General features: G+C 40.3%; 2 protein-coding genes across 4 annotated transcripts; one reads left to right on the top strand and one right to left on the bottom strand.

Moving 5' to 3' along the window:
- Positions 1 to 905: 905 nt before the first annotated feature.
- On the bottom strand, positions 906 to 9,497 carry LOC310893340 (uncharacterized protein). The gene is made up of 6 exons (XM_083822171.1): positions 9,334 to 9,497; positions 7,950 to 8,111; positions 5,325 to 7,256; positions 4,213 to 4,338; positions 2,871 to 2,996; positions 906 to 1,714 (listed from the first exon to the last, which is right to left on the bottom strand). The coding sequence occupies exons 2-6, from the start codon at positions 8,095 to 8,097 to the stop codon at positions 1,677 to 1,679; spliced, it is 2,370 nt and encodes a 789-aa protein (XP_083678297.1). The 5' UTR covers positions 8,098 to 8,111; positions 9,334 to 9,497; the 3' UTR covers positions 906 to 1,676.
- Positions 9,498 to 10,058: 561 nt separating this feature from the next.
- On the top strand, positions 10,059 to 23,631 carry KBTBD2 (kelch repeat and BTB domain containing 2). Of its 3 annotated transcripts, none has more exons than XM_083822173.1 (5): positions 10,059 to 10,802; positions 11,216 to 11,298; positions 16,931 to 17,467; positions 20,296 to 20,461; positions 20,907 to 23,631. In XM_083822173.1, exons 3-5 carry the CDS (start codon positions 17,298 to 17,300, stop codon positions 22,440 to 22,442), a joined length of 1,872 nt encoding a protein of 623 aa, XP_083678299.1. In that variant the 5' UTR covers positions 10,059 to 10,802; positions 11,216 to 11,298; positions 16,931 to 17,297; the 3' UTR covers positions 22,443 to 23,631. The 3 variants fall into 3 exon arrangements, with proteins under 3 accessions (XP_083678299.1, XP_083678298.1, XP_083678300.1); XM_083822172.1 differs by lacking the exon at positions 10,059 to 10,802 and adding an exon at positions 10,842 to 11,027; XM_083822174.1 differs by lacking the exon at positions 10,059 to 10,802 and having other exon boundaries at positions 11,295 to 11,435.
- The last annotated feature ends 791 nt before the right edge of the window (positions 23,632 to 24,422 follow it).

The following is a 24,422-nucleotide window of genomic DNA, read 5'->3' on the forward strand; positions in this document are numbered from 1 at the left end:
ACCAGGCAAAAAGAATAGAGTTAAATCTGTCAGCAGAGGTAACTTAGTATTCAACCCCAAAGGTGGGCTCAAATTCAGGGAAAAATGTTAGCCCTTACCTAAAAGATCTCAGCTACAGCTGAGGATTACTCCTCTGTTGTCACTTAGGCTTTCACTTGGAGACTATTCCTCACTCCTCCCACCAGAATAATTTATCCCCTCCAAGAGCTGTAGATTCCTCTGTTAGGTATCTAAGAGAAGTCCTACATTTTTCAGAGCAGGAGTACTATTAAAAAGCTCCTTGCCTGAAAAAATTCTGTCCTTTACTCTTTGACATTGATACAAATAGATGTTTTGGGCACTGTAAGTGCTAAATATGAGTTTGTATTCCTTATTTTCTTTTGGTGCTTAAGGCAGAGAAAAAACTACAGTGCTAATACAGAACCTTTCAGTAATAGCTTGAGGTAAAGGCTATAATTACAGTAGCTCTTTAATAAGTTCCTACAAGTACTATTAGAAACAACAGTCAAGGGTCAACTGAGTAGGAGACGGACACCTCTGTACTCCTCACCAGGGTGAACCAGTATCACCTGGTACAGATAGACCAGTAACAGGCATGCACACAACTTAAACATCACAGGAGACACTACTTCATCTCTGCAGGTAATTTTAAGGCACAAATCAAGTAAGAGCATGGGGAGAAAAAGCAAAAGGCAAGTCTTATTCACCCATTCTCTCCTCCCCTTTCCCTCTTGTTCATACATTTTTCTCACCATCTTTACTCACAATGTCACTTTATTTGGTAATCTTACAAAAATGGTAGTGTCATGTTTCTTCTCAGATGGTGATACTAACTTTCTTAGCTGTGAAAAAAGCCCCAGTGTTTTTGTGCTATGATCAACCTATTTTGGTTATGAATAGATAAGTCAACAAGAGACCTAGTTTTATTATTTTGGTTCTATGGAGACATTTGTGTTGTAAGGTGCCATTTTTTATTTTTATTTTTTAAATCAGAGTGGTGTGCCCTATTCCCTGACTTGTTAGGGATGACTCCTGTTTCACCTCTAAAGTCCATCTCTCCAGGTCAGCGCCTCCATAAGGAGCTCACAAGGGTCTCCACAGAGATCCACAGAAAAAGAAGAGAAGCAGTGGGAAGCATCACATCAGTTCAGTGCTTTAGTTTTAGTCCTCCAATCATGCCTTTAAAGACTAAGATCTGAGGAAATGCCTTGAAGTTTTAAGTCAGTGCTTGACTTGGTAAAGCTTTAACTACATTCTTTACGCTTCCAAAAACAAATCCAGCCAAAAATCCAGGTGATAGAAGTGAGTCTTGCAGCTATTTCCACATCAGACAAACTGACTATGCGATGAGATGACACAATCCTACAGAGCTTAACAGGGTAGCAATAACTGACATGCACATATATCCCTATCAAAAGGGTTTTGTTTCCATGTATAGATGGAATACAGGCCTCAAAATGCACTTCTATTAAATTTATTATTTAAATACTGGACGTTAGTTACAAAAGGTGACAGTTTAGCGTTGAATACTTCATTCCATTTTAATAGCAGCACTGTAAGATGTATGGCAGTTCTTACCCTTCAAGAGTGCACAGCAACTTACAAAATATACAATAGAGTTATGTTTATGCAAACCTCTGATACATTTGCTTCCCCTCCTGCCCCAATATTTGCAGTTATCTTCTCTTATAGAGGGACCTTCTTGTTCCACGCCCTAAAGAGAAGAGAAGAATAATTAAGGAGCACATTCTCTCCAAGTAACATAGGTCAATTTACTTCAAAAGGAAGGTTAGACATCAATGACTGCCTTTTCTTATTGCAGAAGACATTGGTGATTGGGATTAAAATTAAAACCATATACTCAAATTCCCAGGAAGGGTATGTTCTGCAGGCATGACGCTGAACTGCAAAATACTCTAGTATAACAGACAGGTAAGAGTCTCATATCAAGCTTATAAGAGCACAGTCAAAATGTGGCATAAGTTGAAGGCATCCAAGAAGCACCAACTACTTCTGGGACATATATAAGAGCTAATTTGGGACTATGAAAGTTTCCTAAGTGCTCTTTCCAAAAAGTGTCAACAACTAAAGGTTAAACATTGATGTTTAAGTATGCAGACTTCAGAACTGACACCAATTTTGACTAACAGGACACTTCAGTGAAACTTAATATTTCAGACACTGCAAATATCATGAATTGTAATCCTGTTTAATACTGCGTTTACTTTGAGAAAACAGGGTCTTTAATTAATGTACTTCCCCACTGAATATTCAAGGTAGTTTTACTACACCAAATTGTTTTCCCAGAAGGGAGTCTGATCTTTTAGGTAGCTTCCTGTATGTACTGAAGCATTTCAATTTATAATCTTTCTGGATACTCCCACAAATGCACAAAAGCTTCTTTGTTATCAAACATATTAAACATGATTCACCCTTCCATTATTCTTCCATCTTCCTCCAAAATAGCAACAAGTTCCTACTTAAACTTAAGTTCTTAAGAATCATCTAAATGCATTTGTGTTGCATCTAGTTGCGTATTTTGTCTGAGACAGGCCTGTAGCTTAAGAAAAGTATATACTGCAAGAAGTGAAATAGGACCCAATAATTAAAAAGAGTAAAACACTTGGAAAAGCAACTAGACCAAAGTAGTGTTCCTCTTTTTTCCTCAAGATTAAGGAACCCAGCCTGGTCAGCATTAAGATAGTATTCATAGCTGAGTTGATGTTCAACAGTTAACTTGTTTTTAATATTGCATACATGACATTGTTATTTCCACACAATCCAATATCTTCCCAGTTCACAAACCAAGCACTCAGTAATGACTGAATGCTTGCAAGATTCATTTTTGGAGCTTGTGGCCATATACCAACCTTTGCGTACACTGCTTTTAGGCATCTCCCACACTTCCACTTCTTCCACCTCACATCTTGTGTCTCTGCGTTTTAATGGGGGCTTGCCTATTCTTTTCTTCTTGGGTTTAACCAGAGGTGGGCACCCTAGATAGAGGAACAACACCAGTTGTATCTTGCTAAGTCATGTTAAAGCAAATTTAACCTCAGCTTTCCCCACCAGTCACTAGGGCTCCTCTTTCTCCCTCCCCTGCATACACTAGTCTGTGCCCATTTCATTAGCAGATAAAAGTGACATATCTGTCAAGCAACAAATCTTGTATGTCTGCAATATTTAATCACTAACCATGATTCTGAACAGCATTATATTTCGGTAATGATTTGGATAGGTATTAATGTGCCAGAAAAGAGCCCAGTGAGAGATGGCTAATTCTGCTTTAGTTCACTTTTCAAGCATTCACAATAAATTGACAGGTGTTCAAGTGACCCAACCAAATACATTCCAAAGAATAGTTGACTAGACTGTTGATGCTGGAAGCCTGATGTATGCTACCACTGAACTGAAGGGAAGAGAATCAAGTCAGTCTGTTCTGAAGATAACTTTCTTACTCCATTACTTGACAGACTGATCATGCAATACCTGAAAGCATGTGACCCAGGAGAGTAGTAATACTCTTAAGTAATTTCTAGTGTAAGTGCTGTTGGAACAACTCTAAGAAATACCCTTGAAGCGTTTAGTTGAGTTTCTAGATGTAATTAAGGTCTACGTAGAGCAAAGGAAAACATTCAATTGGAGGAGAGGAACATCAGAACTATAGCTTTTTCTGTGTTATAGTAACTTTGACCTATTCATCTTTTCCTGAACCACATCAGATAGTTTGCACTTAGACTTCCTTTAGCAGCAGCAGGGCAACTATTGCTCGATCCTACTTTTTCCTGAAGATTAACCAATGTAGCTATCACACATGACTTCCTCTATATGTTTTACTCACCAAGATTAGGAGTTACTGCTGAGCATGAACTTGAGAGAAGCATTATCAAGGTGAATGAAGAATTAAAACAGCCATTGTTTATGGGAGCAGAAGCTTCACATGAATAAGGACTTTACCTGGCCACATCATAACATTTAATGATTTCCCATGGTGCCCTGAAAAAAGGTTGCTATATTGCACCCTTTTCTATGTATGAGCTTGAGAAGGATATGGAACCTGAGATGTACTGGATTGACAGGCCATTTCTTCAGTATCAGAAAAATGAGAACTGGCTTTATCTTCAAGTCTTACCAGAACAGCAAGTTTACAGTGTTTCATATTATATCCTTTTGAATATTCCTTAAAACAAACATGCATAAAATAAGGTGTACCTTGTTCTTTACTCATGGCTTGGGGTGAGAGACTACCATGTATTCGGCCAATAACTTTGGGTTTAGCACCGCTTCTAATCCAAAATTCTTCAGGTGGTATCCCCATGCTTTCCCTTAGCAGTCTTCCTAAGAAAAAAAGTTGATGTAATGTCAGTACTGAGTTTTGCACATGCTAATATACTGTCTGATCCACAAGACAAAGGATTTGCCAAAATGCAAAACTAGCCACTGAATCTAATTTTGAGATTCTGAGAAATAAAGACATAACTTTCTGGAGACCACAAAAACTACAGGATGCTTTAACTAAATCTTTAGATTCTGTAAAAAAAAAGGTAAAAAAGACTACTACCCATCTTACTAGAAGTAGATCCTGTTTTATGTGCCTGTCACAGCTTAAGACTACACTAAACAGCAACATTAGTGAAGTACCTAAATACCAGTTATGAACTGTAATAATCCTTCTTGTTCTCACTTCAGATGAGCCCAATTTCTACTAATATTCAGCTTTGAGTAAAGGCAATACTCTTTTCCAGACCAAGTTTAATACAGTTTCACACTGATTTTGTGAAATATAGCAACACTCTGTTGCTAACTGCAAGACAAGCAGCTATGAAAAAAATTAATCATTTGACATTCGTTCTGCAGAAAAGGAAGTTCCCCAGTGTATGGCCATTAGGTTATAAGGAACTTAACCCTGTTTATTCCCTCTAACATAGGTCTAGGATCAGAGTGTAGATGTCTGTATGAACTTAAATGCCAAATTTCAAAGATATCATCAAGCAACAGTAAACAAGCATTGTTAAAGTGACCTTAAGCTTTCCAAATGAGCAAGTTACCACTGAAGTCAGATAGAAAAATATATTAGACTAAATCAAAAGAGGTTACTAATGAATTCTCTACTGATTGCATTATGATTTTCTATCTTCAAACAGCAGAGAACTGCAGCAAGCTCCTCTTCTACCTCAAAAATAATCCCAAACTATTTCTGGCTAAACCAAACCTGAAGCTGTAACATTTTTTTTTTTTTACTGGTTCAAGCTACAGTTTGCAGTCATAATCGTGTTCTTTACACTTTCTATTTACAAGCACCTTTTCCTCAGCAACTTGCTTACCTCCCAAGACTTTCTGTAGCATTCGCTTATGTTCAAGCCCTTCTCTTCTTGCCATTGGCCTCTTTCTTCCATAATGCCCGTAGTCACTATATACAGCTTCATCTTGTTCTTTCTCCTTTGGCTTGTAAACTACAATGTTTTCACCAAGCCCGCTCCTCGTTTTTATTTTCTCCTGAGCAGGCCAGCTAATTAAGTGAGCTGGAATAGTGTTTTTAGGTGGTTTCCAAAGCACCCTCTGGCCAACTTGTCGGTAGAGGTTTCCTTTACTTGGCGTCAAGATTCCATACGGAGCAGCTTCTTGAAAGAAATATTCTATTTCATCCACATCATCATCCTCATCATAATCCTCATCCTCTTCATCCTCCTCTTCTCCCTGTGCAGAGTATTCTTCTGAGTCCTCCACTTCTGATAAACTCTTAGCAGCTTTTTTCGTGAGAGAACAGATTTTTTTCCGACTAGAAGATCTAGGAAGGGCTCCCAGCCTTTTACCTATACCGGAAGACTCTTTAATCTTCACAGTTGAGTTTTTGACATCTTGGCCATCCAAACCGTTCATCTGCTCCCTTCCTACCACTTCATCTTCATTGAGGGACCCACCACTTTTAATTTTCTCCTTCTCCAAGCCCTCTGTACTTTTCTGGAAAGTATACGTGCTTTTCTGAAGCACATAGTCAGGTACAAAATAAGACACTGGGGCATTATCAATGGATGAGCCATCCTCTCTAGACGACATGTCATCAGAAGAAAGACTGAGTACACTTTGACGTTTTCTTTGTGGCAAACACACATCGTAGTTGTAGTTTGTGTCCATATTGTCCAGACAAGCCAGCCAACTGTTAGAGGGAACATACTTCTCCACTGATTCTTCACACCAAATACTTCTATCAGTTTGACTTTCATTGGTTGCACTGTGGCTTAGATTCAGTTTCTTTTGCTGAAAACTCAAGTCACTCATTACCTCCATACTAGATGGAAGTAGTCCTGCTTGTTGAATAAGACTGGACTCTTCTTGAGAAGTTTTTGAGCCTGTGGATCTTTTAGAGCTAGATTTCTTAGCTACTAACACATCCTGTCTTACCACTGGCTGATCTATGCTAACAGATCTTGCCAGTTCTGCTATTTGCACTGCCATGGCTTCGCCTGGAGGAGATTTTGCCCGCTGACTTGTGGTCACCTGCTTTTCAGCATCCAGCTTCACTTCGTTATTTTGGACCTCTTTTTCTTGCATGGTTTCAACACCCTGTTTTGAAGAGAGAACAGCTTTTCTCTCATCTAGGTAAGTTCCTGGCACCAATTTCTCCCCTTCATGAGGGCCATATATCATCCCTTCACATGAGCTAACAGAAAATAAATCACGCTGCACTATGTTCTCTGGGACTGGTTTACCACTTGACACATCATACAAAGGAATAGTTTCTTTAAAGGACTTCCATAGTTGAATAGCTGGAGAGCCATTTCCATATTCTATTCTCACCTCTTCCTTCTCAAAGGCATAGCTTCCAGTAGGAAGATTTCTATACTGTGTAGAGCTGGAAGGACTATTATGAAACTCCCTGTCTACCACAATGGAAGATCCAGATGAATCTTGCTTCTCTGAAGTACTTTCAGTCTCTGTACCTATGCCAGAAGAAACACAGGCCATATTTCCTGCATCACAACCTTTCGTTTCTGTACGGGTATCTTGATGCTTTTTTTGCTTGTTTTCAGGCTGTCTAGGATCAGTCTGTGTTTCTTTTGTCTCCGTTTTTTTCCCAGGGGTACTATAGTGTCTAAATCGGGTTGCATGATAAAACATAGGAGAGGATGGGGGAGCATTAAAATAAGACCTTCTGTTGATTCTTGCATGCACGGGATGCTGTGGAACAAGGAATCCAGGGTACTCATGGAGTGCCACAGAATAAAACGGAAAATATGGATGCCCACTGCGGAAACCTAGGAAATAGGGATGAAAAAAAAGAGTAAAGAAATACACTCTTTCTGAAAGAAGTCATTCTGATTAACAGTTGCTCACATACACAGGGACTACTACAAGATCAGACAGGTTGACAAGTAAGACACTAACTGTCAACACTTGGAAACAAATCTTGTACAGAAACCCGGAGAGTCCTGTTATGGAACAGCTTATCTGGACAGCTACACTTTAAATCAGAGCTTGATTTTATTCCCTAGAACATGCACCACTTAGCTTTCTGTATTTTTTTCATACTTCTTTCATCCACTGTACTACAGTATCAGTTTTGATAACACAGCTCCAGATGGAAATTAACATAGGTATACTATTTGCGAAATGTACTTAATACACTTTTTTCACTTTATATATACACATATAACATATATGTACAGAGCTCATACAAACACATTAATTCTTACACATATTCTAGAGCTCTGTATCTGTAGGATAGTAGATATTATCTTGCATAGCTTCCTTTCTGCAGAAATGGATGCTTTCCTGCACACATGAGCCATGATTAACTAACACTTCATAAATCAAATCTTTGACAACTAAAACATTACATTAATTTCACTTAAACTCTCAAACAGCTTGTTAACACACACATTCTCCTTCTCCAGTCTAGGAGTGATTTATTAAGCTGAATGATGCCAGATAGCTCTCATATGCCTTACCTAGTGCAGGTATGCAGTATGGATTATATGCATGGCTGAGGTACCATGGACTTGGAAAAGGTTGTTGTGCTGTTGGCTGTGCATAAAAAAAGGGCCTTGAGTGGTTTGTTGAATATGATCCACTTTCTGAAGCAGAGGCAGTATTCATTTTTTTTTTAAACACTAAAAAAAAAAAAACGTGATCAGGATTAACCACATTAAAACCTCTAAGACTTGATGATTTTATGAGGTCAGAATTCAGCAGACACTCTTCTTCATAGCCTTACTTCTAACCCAGTGAAATCAGGTTTTCTCTGAAGAAAACTACTATCTACCAAATCAAAAATAGAAAACTATTACTATCAAAGTCATTACTGCTAGAGTCAGAGATTTTAGTTGCTCTTTGTTAAGTAAGCTTTTATATGCTATTTGCAATATTACTCCTTCAAGTTAATCTAATATCAAATTTTAAAGCCACCAGACCAGTAACTTTGATGTGGTCTTACATGCATATGTTCCTGTAAGTAGTTTTCCAACCAGTTAAAAAAAACACTAGCTTTTGGTTTATTAGGTTTGAGCAAGAGGACTCAAGTAGACAAAAAAAGAAAAATAAAAATAGAGCTATAGAAAGCTTCATGCAATCAAGTTTGCTTTATAAATAAAGCACTTCTGAATGCTACCACTGAATTTGAGATCAGAGTAAAAATTCCATTCATTTAGGGTTTTTGCATTAAAATATACCTAATAACACTAGTAGCTAACATATCCCATACATAAGTTAAGTGATAGGCAACAACAACAAATCCTTGTGCATAAGTCCCTACCCAGAGCCATATGAAATTCACAAGACAGAGCTCCCACAGTTAAGTATTTCCTCAGTTAATTAATACACTGTTTAGCCTCTACCAACCCATGCAAGTAGTATAAACACAATCACGCACAGCTTATAAGCAAAGATATAAGAAATTAGAGGGCACAGATGTAGTGACTACACAGTCACAGATAACTACTCAAGTGTTCACAGAACTTAAGTATTCTGAAGGTAAAGGAAAAAAAAAAATCTCACCTGTTCCAAGCTCAGGCCCAAAGGAGTTGCAGAAAGCTTTCCGGAACACTGGAGCCCTCTCCAGTTTCCATTTAGAACTACCAGCCCTGCTCTTGGAAGCACCAAAAACCTCACAGCCTCCTCTCACTTACTTAGGCCAAAGCTCCCAAAGTGATTTTGACCTTTAAGAAAGAAAGATGTAAGGAGGGGAAAAAAAAAAAAAAGAGAGAGAGAAAGAAGGGAAGAAAAAAAAACACAAAAAGCCAAACTATTCCTCCCCCATTACAGCCCCTCAAAGCTAAAGTCTATGCTGCTGCTGCTTACAGCCCAGCAAGAAACTGCTCACCCTCCTCCACTCACCATCTTTATGGGAGGCAGCTGCCGTTTGTCCACTCCCTCTTCCACCTGCAGCTCGTTTAACCGAGATGTGGGGGCCCTTTCCCAGCAATACGTGGGAGGGAGAACCAAAACACGAGGATAGGAAGCGCAGTAAGAACCTTATCTTATGTGAAGAAAGCCAGCAGTCTCATCTTTCAGGCATTTAAATTACAACCCAAAGTCACTCTAATATATCCCCTTTATAATGTTAGAAGTGGAAAAAATAGAGGTGTCAAAAGTGTATTACTAATCTCCTTAAAAAATACTGTTAAAGAGAGGTTTTATGGGGAAAAATTCAGAAAACACAAGACAAAGTTTACATTTGTTTTCAAGGTTTATCAGCTGCTTAGAGCTGACTGAGGGAGTGGTGATCTGCCCTCCCAGAGCAGCCAAGTAGACTGACAAATATAGTGTTCTTTCTGCGCAAATACGGGAAGCATTTATTGCCATATAGTGTGTACTGTACTGTGTAAAATAGCAATTTATTAAACGTGTGATTATAATTCGACCCTGTCCTGGTCTTACAGGATATGGGGATTGGAGGGGCAGCCCTGCAGGTCCCCATCTGTGCATGAGGGAGCACTGCAACGGCCACAGGTCCCCATCTCTTCATGAGGGAGCACTACAGTGGCCACAGGTCTCCATCCTTGCATGAGCGAGCACTACAGACAACACAGGTCCCCATCTCTGCATGAGGGAGCACTACAGCCACCACAGGTCCCCATCTCTGCATGAGGGAGCACCACAGTGGCCGCCACAGCTGGCAGAGGTGGTGGCAGAAGCAGGCACAAGGAACACGGTACACAGGAGGGCGAGTGCCTAGAGAAGCACAGAGGCGTGGACGCTTGCAGATGGTCTGCATTCCGAGGCTGGGAAGTTCTCCTGCCCTTTCCCTTTTTTCTTTAATATTCAGCGTGGCTTACCCTGTGCCCTAAGGCACAAACTGTAACACGGCCTCTATCTGGGCAGGATTACTGATATTGTGTTTTCAGGGACTGCAGCTCTTACACTTTCCCTGTGAGCTGCTTGCGTCTGGCACACTTTCAAATCCCCAACTCCCGCATTTAGCTTTAAACTAAAAATCCTCTTGGCGGACAAAGGCTGGAAAGCCCAAACAGACCCATACGGAACCCCACGAATAAACAAACCCGCTCCCCGCTTTCCAGTCAGGATATTTATTTTCCCCTCAGACCAGTGGGCAGCCTCCTCGCCCCCCTCCCCTTAGCCCGAAAGCCGTTGGGGCGGGGCGGGGCCGCACCCGCTCCCCTCAGCACCGCCCCACCCCAACTGCCAGCGCGCGAGGAGGAGGGGGCGGGGCGAGCCGCGGCGGGGCGGCCGCCGTTGCCTGGGCGGGGGGAGAGGAACGGGAAACGGGGGCGCGCCGGCCATACCCCCTCCCCTCTTTCGCATCTACGCGCATGCGCGGCTCCGCGTAACGGCCGCGGCGCGAGGTGAGGCGGGGGGTGGAGTGCGCCTGCGCCGTGCCGGGCGACGCCTCCGCAGCACGGGCGGGACCGGATCCACAGCCCCCGCCGCCCCCCCACTCCCCCGCCTCCTCCTCCCCCGCCTCCTCCTCCTCCTCCTCCTCCTCCTCCTCCTCCTCCTCCTCCTCAGCCCCGCTCGCTGCCCGCCTGTCTGCCCTCGGGACGCTGAGGCGGCAGGGGACGCGCTGGGAGGTCGGTCCCGCCGGGCTGGGGCCCGAGGGGCCTGAGGGAAGGGGGAGGAAAGGGAAAGGGAAGGGGAAGGGGTAAAGGAAAGGGCAGGGCAGGGCCCCCGCCGGGCTGGGGCTGGCCCTGGAGGTGAGGGAGCGGGTACAAACAATCTCATAACGCTAACCCAGCCCCCCGTTTCTGCTCTTTTTCAGCCCCGCGCGGCTGCAGGCGCCGTCGTATGTGCAGCGCGGTGGGCGGCCGCAGGGCTCGCAGCGCGTCGGCGGAGCGGCAGCAGGTAGGGCTGGGGGACCGCCCCGCCTGGGTGGTGGAAAGGCAGGGCGTGAGGGGGGCCTCCAGGACTGCATGGCGAGGGGCATTGCTGCCGCTGGGTGTTGTCCGCCTTACCCTCCTGCCGCCTCTGGAAGCGTGCGTGTATGTGGCCTTGGTACCTACAGCGACCGTGGGTGGGCTCCGGTGTTTATGTGTGGGTTTGAAGAGGCAGATAGCTCTTGGTGAAGTTTTATAGGCTAAGCGCAAAGTAAGGGTCGTAAAATAGCTTTGAAATTAGCCATCTGCGTGCCTAAGATTTTCCAGTGTTTGTTATTTCTGCTACGAGCAGGGTAGATGTCTTGCTGCTTATGAAATGACTTGAACAGTGATTTAGAGATGGATTGTCGCGGTGTTTAGTGTCTGCATTTTGAGGTTTCCCTGCAAAGCCAAAGCTTGGCTTTCTATGTCACCTTGTGATCATTGTGGACCTGAAATGTTGTATTCTGTTGTGAGCTCATCTAGGGCAACATCTGCGTGAGTTTTGTTAAGATGATGTATTCTAGAAACCCTTAAAAGTTTAATATTTTAATATACTCCAATATGTAAGTTGTGTAGTCTCAGAATTTGGGTACAGGTGTCACATCTTAAATTATTCTGAAGATATGTTTAGCCTCAGTGAAAGGATCCAGTTATACTTTGTGCTGCATCCCTAGCATCTTGCAGAAACAGAGAGAAGGATGTTGCTGCTTAGCATGTTTGATTGTTTTTTTTTTTTAAGGCAGATGTTTTGATTTTGGTCATGTGATTGTGAAACAGACCGTAATTGGTGCAAATCCAAAAATGCCTTTTCCTTAATTTAGTAGCTGTTGCACTAGGAGAATAAACTTTACAAGGATAAACAAAGTATCCATTTTAAGTCTCTAATGTTTCAGGAAGTAATTTATGTTAGTTAAACTGCATTAATTATTAGTCTAATTTCTTAATGTAGAAATACTTGACTTTATAGTTAAATAATCACTGAGATATGATATTTGTGGGAACGATGCATACTTGTACAGTGCAGTTTAAGTTCTTAAAGAAAGCTGTCTACCTTCATTAACATACTAGAGTTCAGAGAAAGAAAACACTTTTCTATACGTACAGGATACGTGGCTGGATCTTGCTAGAGACATTTGTGGTCCATGTATTTTCAAAGGTTAATTTTCCAAAACAGGTCAGGTCTTTCAACAAAACAGAAACGCCCTTGGGGATGGAAACTAGCTCTGCTCAACACAGAAGGCCAGTTGCCAAGTTAAGTTGCTGGTTTATCTTGTGCTAATTTTATTTCTGAGCAGGTATTTCCTTTAGTTTATAACTTCCTTTAGGAGCAGAAAAACAGGAAGGAAACTGGTACTGAGGAGTGCATTGCGACCAAACATGTTGTTAGCATGGAGTCTGGCACTTCTAGTCTCTAGCTTCTGTCCAGTTCCAGAAAGTTTACCTACCTCAAAGTTGTAACTTGCTTCCCAGTCACAATATGTATGGAAAATAGAATTAGTTTCCAAATGAACAGTAGTTTTTGAGATAAAACCATCGTAGGAATAAATCTGTCCTTAGTTTTTGTGAGAGTTCATGGTCTTGCCTCATTAGAATCTCCTTGATGTCCTTAGGTTTCTGCACTACAGTGGTATCAAAGATACCTTTGATGGCTTTAGAAGAGAGGAAAACTTCCAAGTCTGGAACTGCTTCATCAATTATCTATTTCATTTTTGCTGCCAAGGATGCAAACTTGATACATTACTCAGGAATCCAGAGCTTCCAACTCCTTTTTCTTCTCTCTTTCCTATCTTTGAGATCAGTTGGCTAGGTCTATTGATTTAAATAATTGATTTTAATCATTTTTAGTACTTCTATTCCCCCTTGCCATTAGTTGGTGTCATCACTTTGAAAACATGTTGATGTGTAACTCAGCAAGTTGTTAATGGTAACTATGTATCAAAGTACCTAAACTTGGTACTTTCATTGCTCTCTCTACACACTTGTGTAGTTTGGCTTAGGGTTGTTTGGTTCTTAATTCTGACATTTCATTATGTTAAAAATAGTGAATGACTCACTTCTTTAGACATGTTTTTACTTGTGATTTGTGTGAAGCTGCACTTGGATGGGAATTGGAATTCAATTAAAAGTGCACAAAAGTAGTATTTAAAGGTTCTTATTAGTTAAAATGAGGTTAAAAAGGTTGAATGTCCTGGGAAGTAAGGTATGTGTTATTTTTTTTCCCCAAACATGCAGGTTTATTGAAGTGTTGGTTGTAGCTGGTGAAGTTAGTTCAAGAGATGCTTAGATGGTAGAAGATGCAGATAGGAACTGGTGAGGATTTCATAGGTCTCTATGCATTTCCATAAACTTCACTGGAAGTTAGGCATGTAATCCGGCAGACATCTTAATGGCATTTTCAGAAGAAAGTATTTCTTTTCCTAGTATGACAACATTGAAGTTAACAACAAAACATCTATATATATGTTTTGCCCTTTTTGCAGTTTGGGAAAAAAAAGATATTTCTTGGTTTTAAATAAAAAAGATAAAGACAAATCAGTGTAGTTGAGGAATATTATATATATATGTATTTTTCATTATTTTCCCTTTAAGTTGGAAATAGTAGATAATAGTTCAACTTATATTGTAGAGAAGACATAGGGCAACACTTCTATGCATGTAGTACAGGATGTATTGTTCATTAATCTTCCCCTGACCTCAGAAGACAAACAGATTCAAGGAAAACAATTAATAGCTTGTCCCTTAACTCATTAACGTTTGATTAACTTTTGTAATGGACTAATACAGATTTTGAAGTACACGAACAAGAGTTAAAGCCACCTCATTAAAATTACTTCAGCTAAAAAGTATAATTACTTAACAGCAAACCTTCTTATCCACCTGTTACTTCATGTTCCTCTCCAGCTTGATACGGAGTTAGTTTGGATTGCTGGGTAACATCTTGATTTAGTTTGCAGTCCAGTACCAGTATGACCTCCCAGCAGCTATCTACCGTCCTGTTTTAGACAGCTGACTTCCAAGAAGTTACCCAGGACAAAAATTCACTTCTTTTGGACAAATGAGGACTGAAATAGTGGTGATTCTAAAACAGGAGCTTAGAGATCCTTGATGAACTGTTCTCATAAGAATTTAGTATGGTTCCACTAGAAGGGAGTGGAATGCAACTTAGTGACAAATACAAAATTCTGTTCTTTAGCAAATGGTTATCATTGGCAGCAAAACATAGTGTGGATGTGGAAAGCAGGAGTTCAATGCATTGCATGTTCGTACCAACAGAAGACCCCCTGGTACGCGTATTGAATGAGAGAGTGTGCCAGATGAGCTGTAAACCAGAGTCCAGCGTTGTGAATTTACAGTTTAAAGGTGGTTCTCATCACATAAATGTTCTGCAACAAGACTCCTGTCATCTCCTCAATCTTTTCTGCCACCAGGAGTCATACTCAAATGTTCTGGCTATTTATAGTAATTAATTTCACAGTTTCAACTTGTCTTCTGTTGAACAGTTCTGCTTTTTCAGTCATTGACTGTCAGCCACGTTGCCAAAAATGTATTTAACCTTACTAGCCGGTGTACATCAATTTCTCCATGGGACCCTTGAATTGGTTCTGTTACTTGATGACTAGAACAGTGTATACTGAAGTTTTGCTCTTTTTTTCCTGTTCCTGAAGATTTATAGTCTTTAAAATTACATCAGAATGGGAAGTTTTAGTAAAAGAAGTCATTGTTACCACAGCTTAGTAATAATGATGTTCTGCATGAACCAAGTGCAGTGCACCAGCTTATATTGTTGAAACTTTACTCCTAAGCCAGGAAAAACAATGCTGTAGAGAGACCCTGGATACCAGTAGAGCCACAAGCTATTTATTTCTGTGGGTCTAATGCACTTAGGAAGTCTGTGTGTCTCCGTAGCCATATAAAGTTCAGTGCAAAAATCTGTCAATGGATTAGGTTGCACATTAAGTTATTATCAGATGACCAGGATAGTGGTCAGTAAACGTACAGATAGGGGGCATACTCATCTGGTGAAAAGACGACGTGACTTGGGGCAAGTCCTTGCTTTGGATAAGCAAATTTCTTGATAGACATCTGGTTTAGTGACTTCAGCGTTTAAGTGCACTGAAACTTGAAGGTTTGAAGTCAAGAATTCATGCTAATATCTGTTATTACAGCACATATCGGTCTTCCCGTTCTCCTCCAAATATTAACATCTTTTCTACTTATTTAACTGGCTTCTCGTGAACGTGGGCTTTGATTTTTTTTGACATTTCCAGTTAAATAACCAGTTAAAAACAAGAGCTTGAGATCACTATTTGTGCGTATTTACTGAAAAAGAAATAGATCAGTGACATTAAATTAGTAGTAATTGAAGTGGCATTAATTAACCATATCCACTTGAGTGAATGTTAGACAGCTGTTTTTAAACTGTGCTACAGGCAGGGCTCTGCTGAAATATATCTTTGATATGGCTGGCAGGGATTCACCTTCACCTTGCACTAAATATTGGAAGTTTGTGTGGAATTTCAAGTATGTCATTTCAGGTAAAGTATATTTCTGCATTCACCGTTCTTCATGAACTGCAATGATAGTGATGTCTTAGACATTTGACAAGTGTGTTACTGGTTATTACTCAATGTTGGAATGTAAGAGAACAGTGCAATACTAAATAAATGTGGAAACATTTGATAGATACGGTATTCTGATGGCCTTTATGATGACGATTTTACTGTCGTAACTCTCCTAATTATGAAGATTGGGGTGGTGTGGGACCTGAACCCTTTTTAAGACAAGTAGAAATGTCCAGACAAGAAAACAGACTTGGGTAACCTGTAGTCATTGCTTTTATAATGACTCCAAGTTTCTTGACTTCTGCTATTCCAGCATTCCTTTGCTCTTGTTATCTTATTTTTCTATTCTTCTGTCAGCAGTGGTCATGCTTACCTGGCTGTATTGAAATGGCTTAGAAGGGGGAAAAATGGAATGGGGAATGTCAATACATGAAGCCCTTCTGCATGGAGATGATGGATCGAATAAGCATTGCGAATATAGGTTGTTAGGATTTCAAACCCTTAAGCTCTGTTTCTGCTTGTTCTATAGTTGAGTGTCAAAGGTGAAATAAGCGTATTGACTATGATGTCGAGTTTAGTTGGAAAATGATGGGATACTGAAGAAACAGCATTTATAGGCCTGGTATTGATAGGACTTGAGTAGACAAAACCATACTAACAGGAAAAAAAAGTCACTTTTTTTCATGTTTGTATTAAGCAGCTCTTTGCCATGGTTGAAGGAAATATGTGGGTGTACTCAGTGGGGAAAACTGGGTGTCTCTTGGAAGAGGATTAGTCTTCCTGAACCTTGTTTTTCTCTCTCCAGCCTTAGAAGCTGTATGGACAAATTATCGTAGTTTATGGGCCTAGATCTTGATGAGAATCCATATGCAAACTCTTCTGCTTTTCTCTTTTGATATTTTTGTTGTTTAAATGCTCTTTCTACAAGAATTTTTGTGCAAGTAATATGTATTTATTTAGAAATAAGGTTGTTAGTTAATTTTAAGGGGTAGCTATGAAAGGAAAAAATATTTTCTTGGACAAGTGCTAATGTCAATTTTATTTTCCTGCTTTCAGTCACTCAAGTGCAGCTACTGATCATGAGATGCTACCATGGAACCTACCTCAGAATCCACTTTTGGTCGTTTGTTTGCTGCGTCACTATAAATCTCAACAGTAGCCCTGCAGATACTCTTGAAAGTCACTGAACAAATTGTGACATCGAATCAAAGAATGATGACCTAATGTAGGTCAAAGTCTGAAACATCGATTCAGCAGTTCAAGATAACACTGCCTTTTTTTTTTTTATCAGTATCGCCTCTGAAGGCTACAGATCTCCTGCAGTTTCTTCCCTGGTTACTTGCGAAATATTCAGCTGACCTTTCTCTGGCAAAAAGATCTTGACTTTTCACTCTGGTCCTGGAAATATTAATGGAATACAGTCATGTCTACCCAGGACGAGAGGCAGATAAATAGTGAATATGCTGTGTCCTTGCTGGAGCAGTTAAAATTCTTTTATGAGCAGCAGTTGCTAACTGACATAGTATTGATTGTTGAGGGCACCGAATTTCCCTGCCATAAGATGGTTCTTGCAACGTGCAGCTCGTATTTCAGGTAAGTATTCAAAGCAGGAGCTGTTAATTCAAGGAAATCTATGGTATCTGGTTTTGAGTGTGGTATTACTTAATTGATTAACAAATAATGTGTTGCAGAGCATTGTAGAGAACAGTGTACCAAGCAAGTCACAAACTGTCATTACTTGCCAACATCAAAAGAGTAAAATAAGTTTTCCAGCATCTTGTGACTTACTCTGGATAGGTACTGTAGTTTTCTACAGTAAGTGCAAAAGAAAAGTCACACTTGTGATGGTTACTGTTCTCTAGGGTGTTAATCAAATCTGTATAATTAGTAAATTTCTTATTTTTCATACTTAGAAAAGATTAAAAAATGTTTGTCCCCCCCCCCCCAAGGTAAGGTAACTAGAGATTATTGAGAGCTGGCTATGGTAGTCTCATTGTTGTGTTTATTATCTGTACCTTCTTACTTTCTTAGCAGAAGCCTCTGCTGAAAGTAGGGAGTGCTGTGCAAGCTTGTGGCTTCCTTTTCTGAATCATCTGTCTTTTCTCTGCTCAGCAAAGAAGCCAGAAACTGTACTCTTGCCTGAGTCTCGCTATAACACAACACATTTTTTTTTCCGTCACTGAGATGCTGTTGGAGTTTTTAATCCAGTAGCTTCTGCTTCCTGGGTGTCTTGCTTTTTGTCTTTTCAAAACTTTTTGCTAATAAGATCTGAAAGTGCTACTGCTTTTTGTAGATTCTTTTATAGTAAGCCTTAGATGGGACACCATGCATTTTTCTGCAGTGATTAATCATTCTTTGTTAGTAACAGTACAATTAGTCTGCTTACCTGGAAGGAATTTTGAAGTTTGAAACTAGTCTTGGGGACATCCGTGCATATTCTGTCTCCGTGATGCACTGTGCAGTGATTCTAACTTTTCTTTCCCATTTCATCAGGAGGTTTACTAATTGTTTTCCTGCTGAGTTGGTCTCCATATACAGAACACTTTTAAAATGTTGCCTATATTCTGTCAGCTTGCTTGTATTAGAGTGTAACTTAATGTGAGAAACTACTGCATGATGAGCTCCTTTCACATAAGTTTTTGTCACTGCTATTGTTTTTGTTCCTTTTTTCATCTCAGATGAATCCGGTACAATTTTTAGCAACAAGTATTGTGCGATCACTAGATAATGATTATTGCTGTTGGCCTGCTGCAGATGACACGGTTCCAACAGGCTGTAAAATAACAGCCCCTGGAAATGTGGCCAGATTTAGTGTGGGTGGCTAATCATAAGGTTGGAAAGCTGTCATGAGTCCATGCAGTGTGAAGCATTAGAATATGCTGTCAAATCTCTTATTCATATGTGTGTTTATTATTTATGGAATGAGGTTTTGGCACTAGTTAAAAGTAATATCAAGCTTGTGGTTTTGTCAAATTCTGTTTTTTCTTCCCTAGTTTGGTTTTCAAAAAGATGCTCAGTTTCCTAAATTTAGCCTTATGAAAAATTGATAGCCCTGAAGGCGGCTGTGGGGAGAGGGGAAAGAACAGAAAAGCATCTCTTAGTGATCCAGTCGTTTACGACTGCAGGCAGCTTACCTTCCAAATCTGTGCTTGAGCACCACTAGAAACAGCGCAGCTTTGGCACATGCTGCTCAGCTGTGTGTAGGCACGCGCTAGAGCTGCATTCTGTAACAGCTCCCCCTTAATTTCCACGAAGAGGAGCCTCTCTGGTACTCTTAGTGTCTTTTTACCTTTAACAACCTGCCTGGCAAGTTGAGGTATTCACTTAGCCAGTGATTCCCCCTCCCAAAAAAAAAAAAAAACCACGCAGGTTGTCTGAGTTAAGGAGCTTAGAAGAGGACAGAGATGGAGTTGGGGCAGGAGGAGAGGTAGTGGGGCACCTCCATGGAGTGCATCTCCATGGCACCTTCACCTCTGCACCCGCAGGCATAACTACAGGGCGCACTCGCTGTCCCTCCAAACTTCTCTCAGGTCTGGTTTCTGAAAAAGCTCCAAATTTAAAGGAGCTTAAGCTGAATTTGCCATATCACCACTACTACCAAACCTGAATCAATATAAAGCTCTTAAAAAGGATTTCAGCCATTTTAAGAAAATGAGCATGTATCTGGTTCATAGTACCAGAGTCCAATTACTTTTTAATTGTGTTACAACTTTAAAAACAAACAAAAAAAAAAGGCAATGTAATGGGAAATACGTATATAAAGCATTAGGGAAGTAATAACCTTTTCTTTAAAATGCCTTTCTATTTTTTTCAGGAAGGTGTAATAGAGATACTTAAGGGATTATTATTTTTCTCAGACCAGGTCTGATCCAATCTGCTATTGATTTTTGTCTACAAACTTGAAGTTTACTGCATAATGTGAATGGTATATAAGAAATACTTCATGGAGTGCTAGTGCTTGCTCCATTTTCTGAGCTTTATACTCCTTCCAGAGGAGTATGCTTTTTAATATTACTTAGCTCAGTCCATTCCATAGATCTGTTTCTTTTCATTTTAAAATCAAACCTATCTGTATATGTATAAATGGCCTTTTCTGAAGGATATTTTTTCCCTCTTATTGCCTAACAGAGAAGTTTAAAATTTCAAAATTAGAGTTCTCTGCTGATTAACAGAAAATAGTTTGTATATATGTAAAGTTCTCCTATAGAAGGCACTGATGTTCCTTTTTGAATGTTCGGTACAAGTGCTTTATCTTTATTACCAGATGGTAGCCTAAGGAAAATACTAAATACCTGTAAACAGACAACCAAAAAGACTGTTTACCTTTTGGTGTATAATCACTGAAGACTTAAAAGTGATAAAGTAATTGCTTAAGATAAGAACCACCAGTAGTTATTGTTAATATGTATATTTTTCTTCAGAGCCATGTTCATGAGTGGGCTTAGTGAAAGTAAACAAACACACGTACACCTGAGGAATGTGGATGCAGCCACGCTACAAATTATCATAGCTTATGCATACACGGGTAACTTGGCAATAAGCGACAGCACGGTAGAACAGCTTTATGAGACTGCCTGCTTCTTACAGGTAGGAATGTTTTCCTTTGAGTGTGGAATAACTGCTTCTAATCTCTGAACCATTTTTTCATTAACTTGTTAGATAATCCTTTCTGTTTAGTCATTCCAAAATATTCATGTTCAATTTCATTAGTACAGACAGCAGTTGCCTGCAAGATGCATTTCATGTACACATCCCTCTTTCCTTTGTGGTCCTGTGGAGGGTGGAAGTAAAGCAGTGCACTTACCATGTTTATATCATTAGTTTCTCAAGCAGCCATCATAATGCAATTTCCTAAATCTGCATGAATCTCTTAAGTCTCTGCTGTATTTTTGTGCATGTGTGTGTGTACATACACAGAATATTCGAGGCCTAAACTCTGATGTTTAAATACAGGTACTTTTACCTGCTGCTGGTAAGTGAAGGCATAGTGTGTATGTGGCAATACTCAGTGTCTTTTCTCTTTGCATTACAGGTAGATGATGTGCTACAGCGGTGTAGGGAATACTTAATCAAAAAAATTAATGCAGAAAATTGTGTGCGTCTGTTAAGTTTTGCTGATCTCTTCAGCTGTGAGGAGTTAAAACAGAGTGCTAAAAGAATGGTAGAGCACAAGTTCACAGCTGTGTACCACCAGGAGGCTTTCATGCAACTGTCACATGATCTACTGATAGATATTTTAAGCAGTGACAATTTAAATGTGGAAAAGGAGGAGACAGTTCGTGAAGCTGCTATGTTATGGCTGGAGTACAACACGGAATCACGATCGCAGTATTTGTCCTCTGTTCTTAGCCAAATCCGTATCGACGCGCTTTCAGAAGTAACGCAGAGAGCCTGGTTTCAAGGCTTACCACCCAACGATAAATCAGTGGTGGTGCAAGGATTGTACAAATCTATGCCCAAGTTTTTCAAGCCCAGACTCGGTATGACAAAAGAGGAGATGATGATATTCATTGAAGCTGCTGCTGAAAACCCTGGTAGTCTTTATTCTTCTGTCTGTTACAGCCCACAGGCAGAAAAAGTTTACAAACTCTGCAACCCTCCTGCTGACTTGCATAAGGTTGGAACACTCGTAACTCCTGACAATGATATCTATATAGCAGGGGGACAAGTTCCTCTGAAAAGCACGAAAACCAATCATAGTAAAAGCAGCAAACTCCAGGCTGCCTTCAGAACTGTGAATTGCTTTTACTGGTTTGATGCACAGCAAAACACGTGGTTCCCAAAGACACCAATGCTCTTTGTTCGTATAAAGCCATCCCTGGTCTGCTGTGAAGGATACATCTATGCAATTGGAGGCGACAGTGTTGGCGGAGAGCTCAACAGGAGAACTGTAGAAAGATATGACACCGAAAAAGATGAATGGACCATGGTAAGCCCATTGCCTTGCGCGTGGCAGTGGAGCACAGCAGTAGCAGTTCACAACTGCATTTATGTAATGGCACACAACTTGATGTACTGTTATTTTCCCAGGTCAGATGCTTGGGTAGAAATGGCTATGCGACAGACAAGTAGATGTTTTGCTTCAGCTGCTGCTTTTGGCGATAAAATATTCTACATTGGAGGACTGCATATTGCCAGCAATTCTGGTATAAGGCTCCCAAGTAGTACTGTAGATGGGTCTTCTGTAACCGTGGAAATCTACGATGTGAATAAAAATGAGTGGAGAATGGCAGCTAATATCCCTGCCAAGCGCTATTCTGACCCGTGTGTTAGAGCTGTTGTCATCTCTAATTCTTTGTGTGTCTTCATACGAGAAACCCACATGAATGAGCGAGCCAAGTATGCCACCTATCAGTATGACCTGGAACTTGACCGCTGGTTTCTGAGACAGCACATATCAGAACGTGTGCTGTGGGACCTGGGGAAGGACTTCCGGTGCACTGTAGGAAAGCTGTATCCGTCTTGCCTTGAAGAGTCCCCGTGGAAACCTCCGACGTATCTCTTTTCACCTGATGGAGCAGATGAATTTGAGCTGGATGGGGAGATGGTTACTTTACCACCTGTATAGCTCCCCAGTTAGACTGCACAACTGATTCTGCGCAGTTACCTTGAAATAAATGATTGTGAAAGAACAGGTCTGGAAAGAGAAATGTCAAACCTGTCCTTCATGAATTGTATTTTTATGCCCTACCTAACAGTTGCAGCAATTGAGTATGAATCAGTGAAATGAGCAGATATGCTTCCATTATCTGAAATACTATTATCCGATAATTGAGAAATGTATATGTATACCATGAGCTTAAGCATCTGACTTGTCTAAAGAGTTAATTTCTAGTTCTATAAAGTCTTGGTTCAGGAAAATTAGCTTCAGAAAAAAAGTAGTTACTATTTCTAGGATGATGTCACAACTGTTTTGAAAGTATCTTCCAGTTATATTTGAACTACTTCTGGAAATTTTACTTAAGTGCTAGTTATGTAATTGTCTGTGTGGCCTAATTAAAGGACTGTGCTGCACTTAATACTAATATCCATGTTGGTATAGTAATGCCATTAAAGAAAAGAAAAAAAAAGAAACAAATCCCATGGATCTACCTGTGGTAGGAAGGGTAGATCTTCCATTGTATGGTAACATGCAGGGCAAAATGACTGCAGGTTCAGTCAAGCTGTACTATTAGGTGCATGTACTCTGTTTTCACTAACTTATACCTGTCTGTTTAGAATACAGGTCTTCCAAGCAGCTGGTAGTTTACCAGGTGTGGACTTAAGTTGCTGGGCTTGCAATAGGAATTGTCAGCCCTCATAGTGCGGGTCTATGTGGAGCTTTAATCAGTAAATGCCTCCACTTTCTGTATTACAGTAATATTGGCTCGTGTATATTACTTCCTGCTGCTGATGTATTTTTCCATTGTAAAACAAAGTTTTAGTGTGGATTAACCAGGTCTTTATTTTCTGTTAATTTAATAACAAGCATTACTGTAGTGTGATTGTGTATAGATATCCCTTAGCTATCAGGTTTTTTACTTTGCGGGGGGGGGGGGAAGCAACAGTTCAGGAATATCCTGTGCTCGGTGTACAGGAGAGCAGATGACTAGTGCTGCTCTGGCATTAATCCCAGGAACCACTAGCAGTAGCAGGGCACCGCCAACCTAACATGAACACAGGTGCTTCATGACAAACCTTACTAGCATGTTCAGCTGCATCATGTTCTGGCACTGTATTTTGAATGACATTAATTTATTAAAAAAGACTGAATCCAACTGAGTTTGGGTGTACTTTCTGCTTGAAGCTGATACAGTTATGCCCCCTTACCCCTAAACAGTAGCATGTTATTTATTGAAGGCAATTTCAAATAGTTAAGCTGTGGAAAACTTGGAGGTTTATATGTTAATTTGTTATGGTGGGAGTTAGGTATGCCAGTCAATCTGAGCAGTACACAGAACTTGAACGATGTAGGTGACAACATGTCTGCGTTTACATCAACTTGTTTTGATAGCTGAATTGCTTAGATAAGAGGGGAGAAGTGACTTAGGATCCTGCTGATGTTGCTTTTCTGTAACCCTGGCCTTCCACTTGCTGGCCTGTTCAAAGGGGTACAAGTTAGAACAGGGGTACTGCTTTGTAGTGCAGGTTGGAGAATCACCTACCTCAGGCACCAATACTGGGGGGATCTCGGTAGCTCCAGCCTGACTGGCCTGCTTAATGCTGGAAATCATTCTCACATAGGCCTACTTTATCAAGCTGTACCACAGCAGTGTCAGGCTTTACAACACGCCTAAATTCAAGTACAGATGATCTACAGCTACTGAAGGGTGTGTTCTGTTACTGAGAACTTTCAACTTGAGTTTAAAAGCTTGTACGTGCTTTCTTATAAAAACAAGTGAGGTAAAACCCAAACAGTGCACTTCACTCACCTACTTCCTAAGTCATGGCTGCTTGATAGTACCTGGAAGAACTATCCTTAATTGTATACGTCTGAAAATATTATTATAAAATATAGAAGATCCACATGACTTCCTGTTATTCTGCATTTTATACTATTTAGAACAGT

This window comes from Anser anser (genome assembly GCF_964211835.1).
Source record: "Anser anser genome assembly, chromosome: 2".
NCBI lineage: Eukaryota > Metazoa > Chordata > Aves > Anseriformes > Anatidae > Anser > Anser anser.

Coding starts and splice junctions, on each gene's coding strand:
- LOC310893340 (XM_083822171.1), bottom strand. CDS start 8,097: ATGAATACTGCCTCTGCTTCAGAAAGTGGATCATATTCAACAAACCAC. Junction 7,257..7,949: donor ATACTGCATACCTGCACTAG/GTAAGGCATATG, acceptor CCTATTTCCTAG/GTTTCCGCAGTGGGCATCCA. Junction 2,997..4,212: donor AGCCATGAGTAAAGAACAAG/GTACACCTTATT, acceptor TCCTCTATCTAG/GGTGCCCACCTCTGGTTAAA.
- KBTBD2 (XM_083822173.1), top strand. CDS start 17,298: ATGTCTACCCAGGACGAGAGGCAGATAAATAGTGAATATGCTGTGTCC. Junction 17,468..20,295: donor ACGTGCAGCTCGTATTTCAG/GTAAGTATTCAA, acceptor ATTTTTCTTCAG/AGCCATGTTCATGAGTGGGC. Junction 20,462..20,906: donor AGACTGCCTGCTTCTTACAG/GTAGGAATGTTT, acceptor TTTGCATTACAG/GTAGATGATGTGCTACAGCG.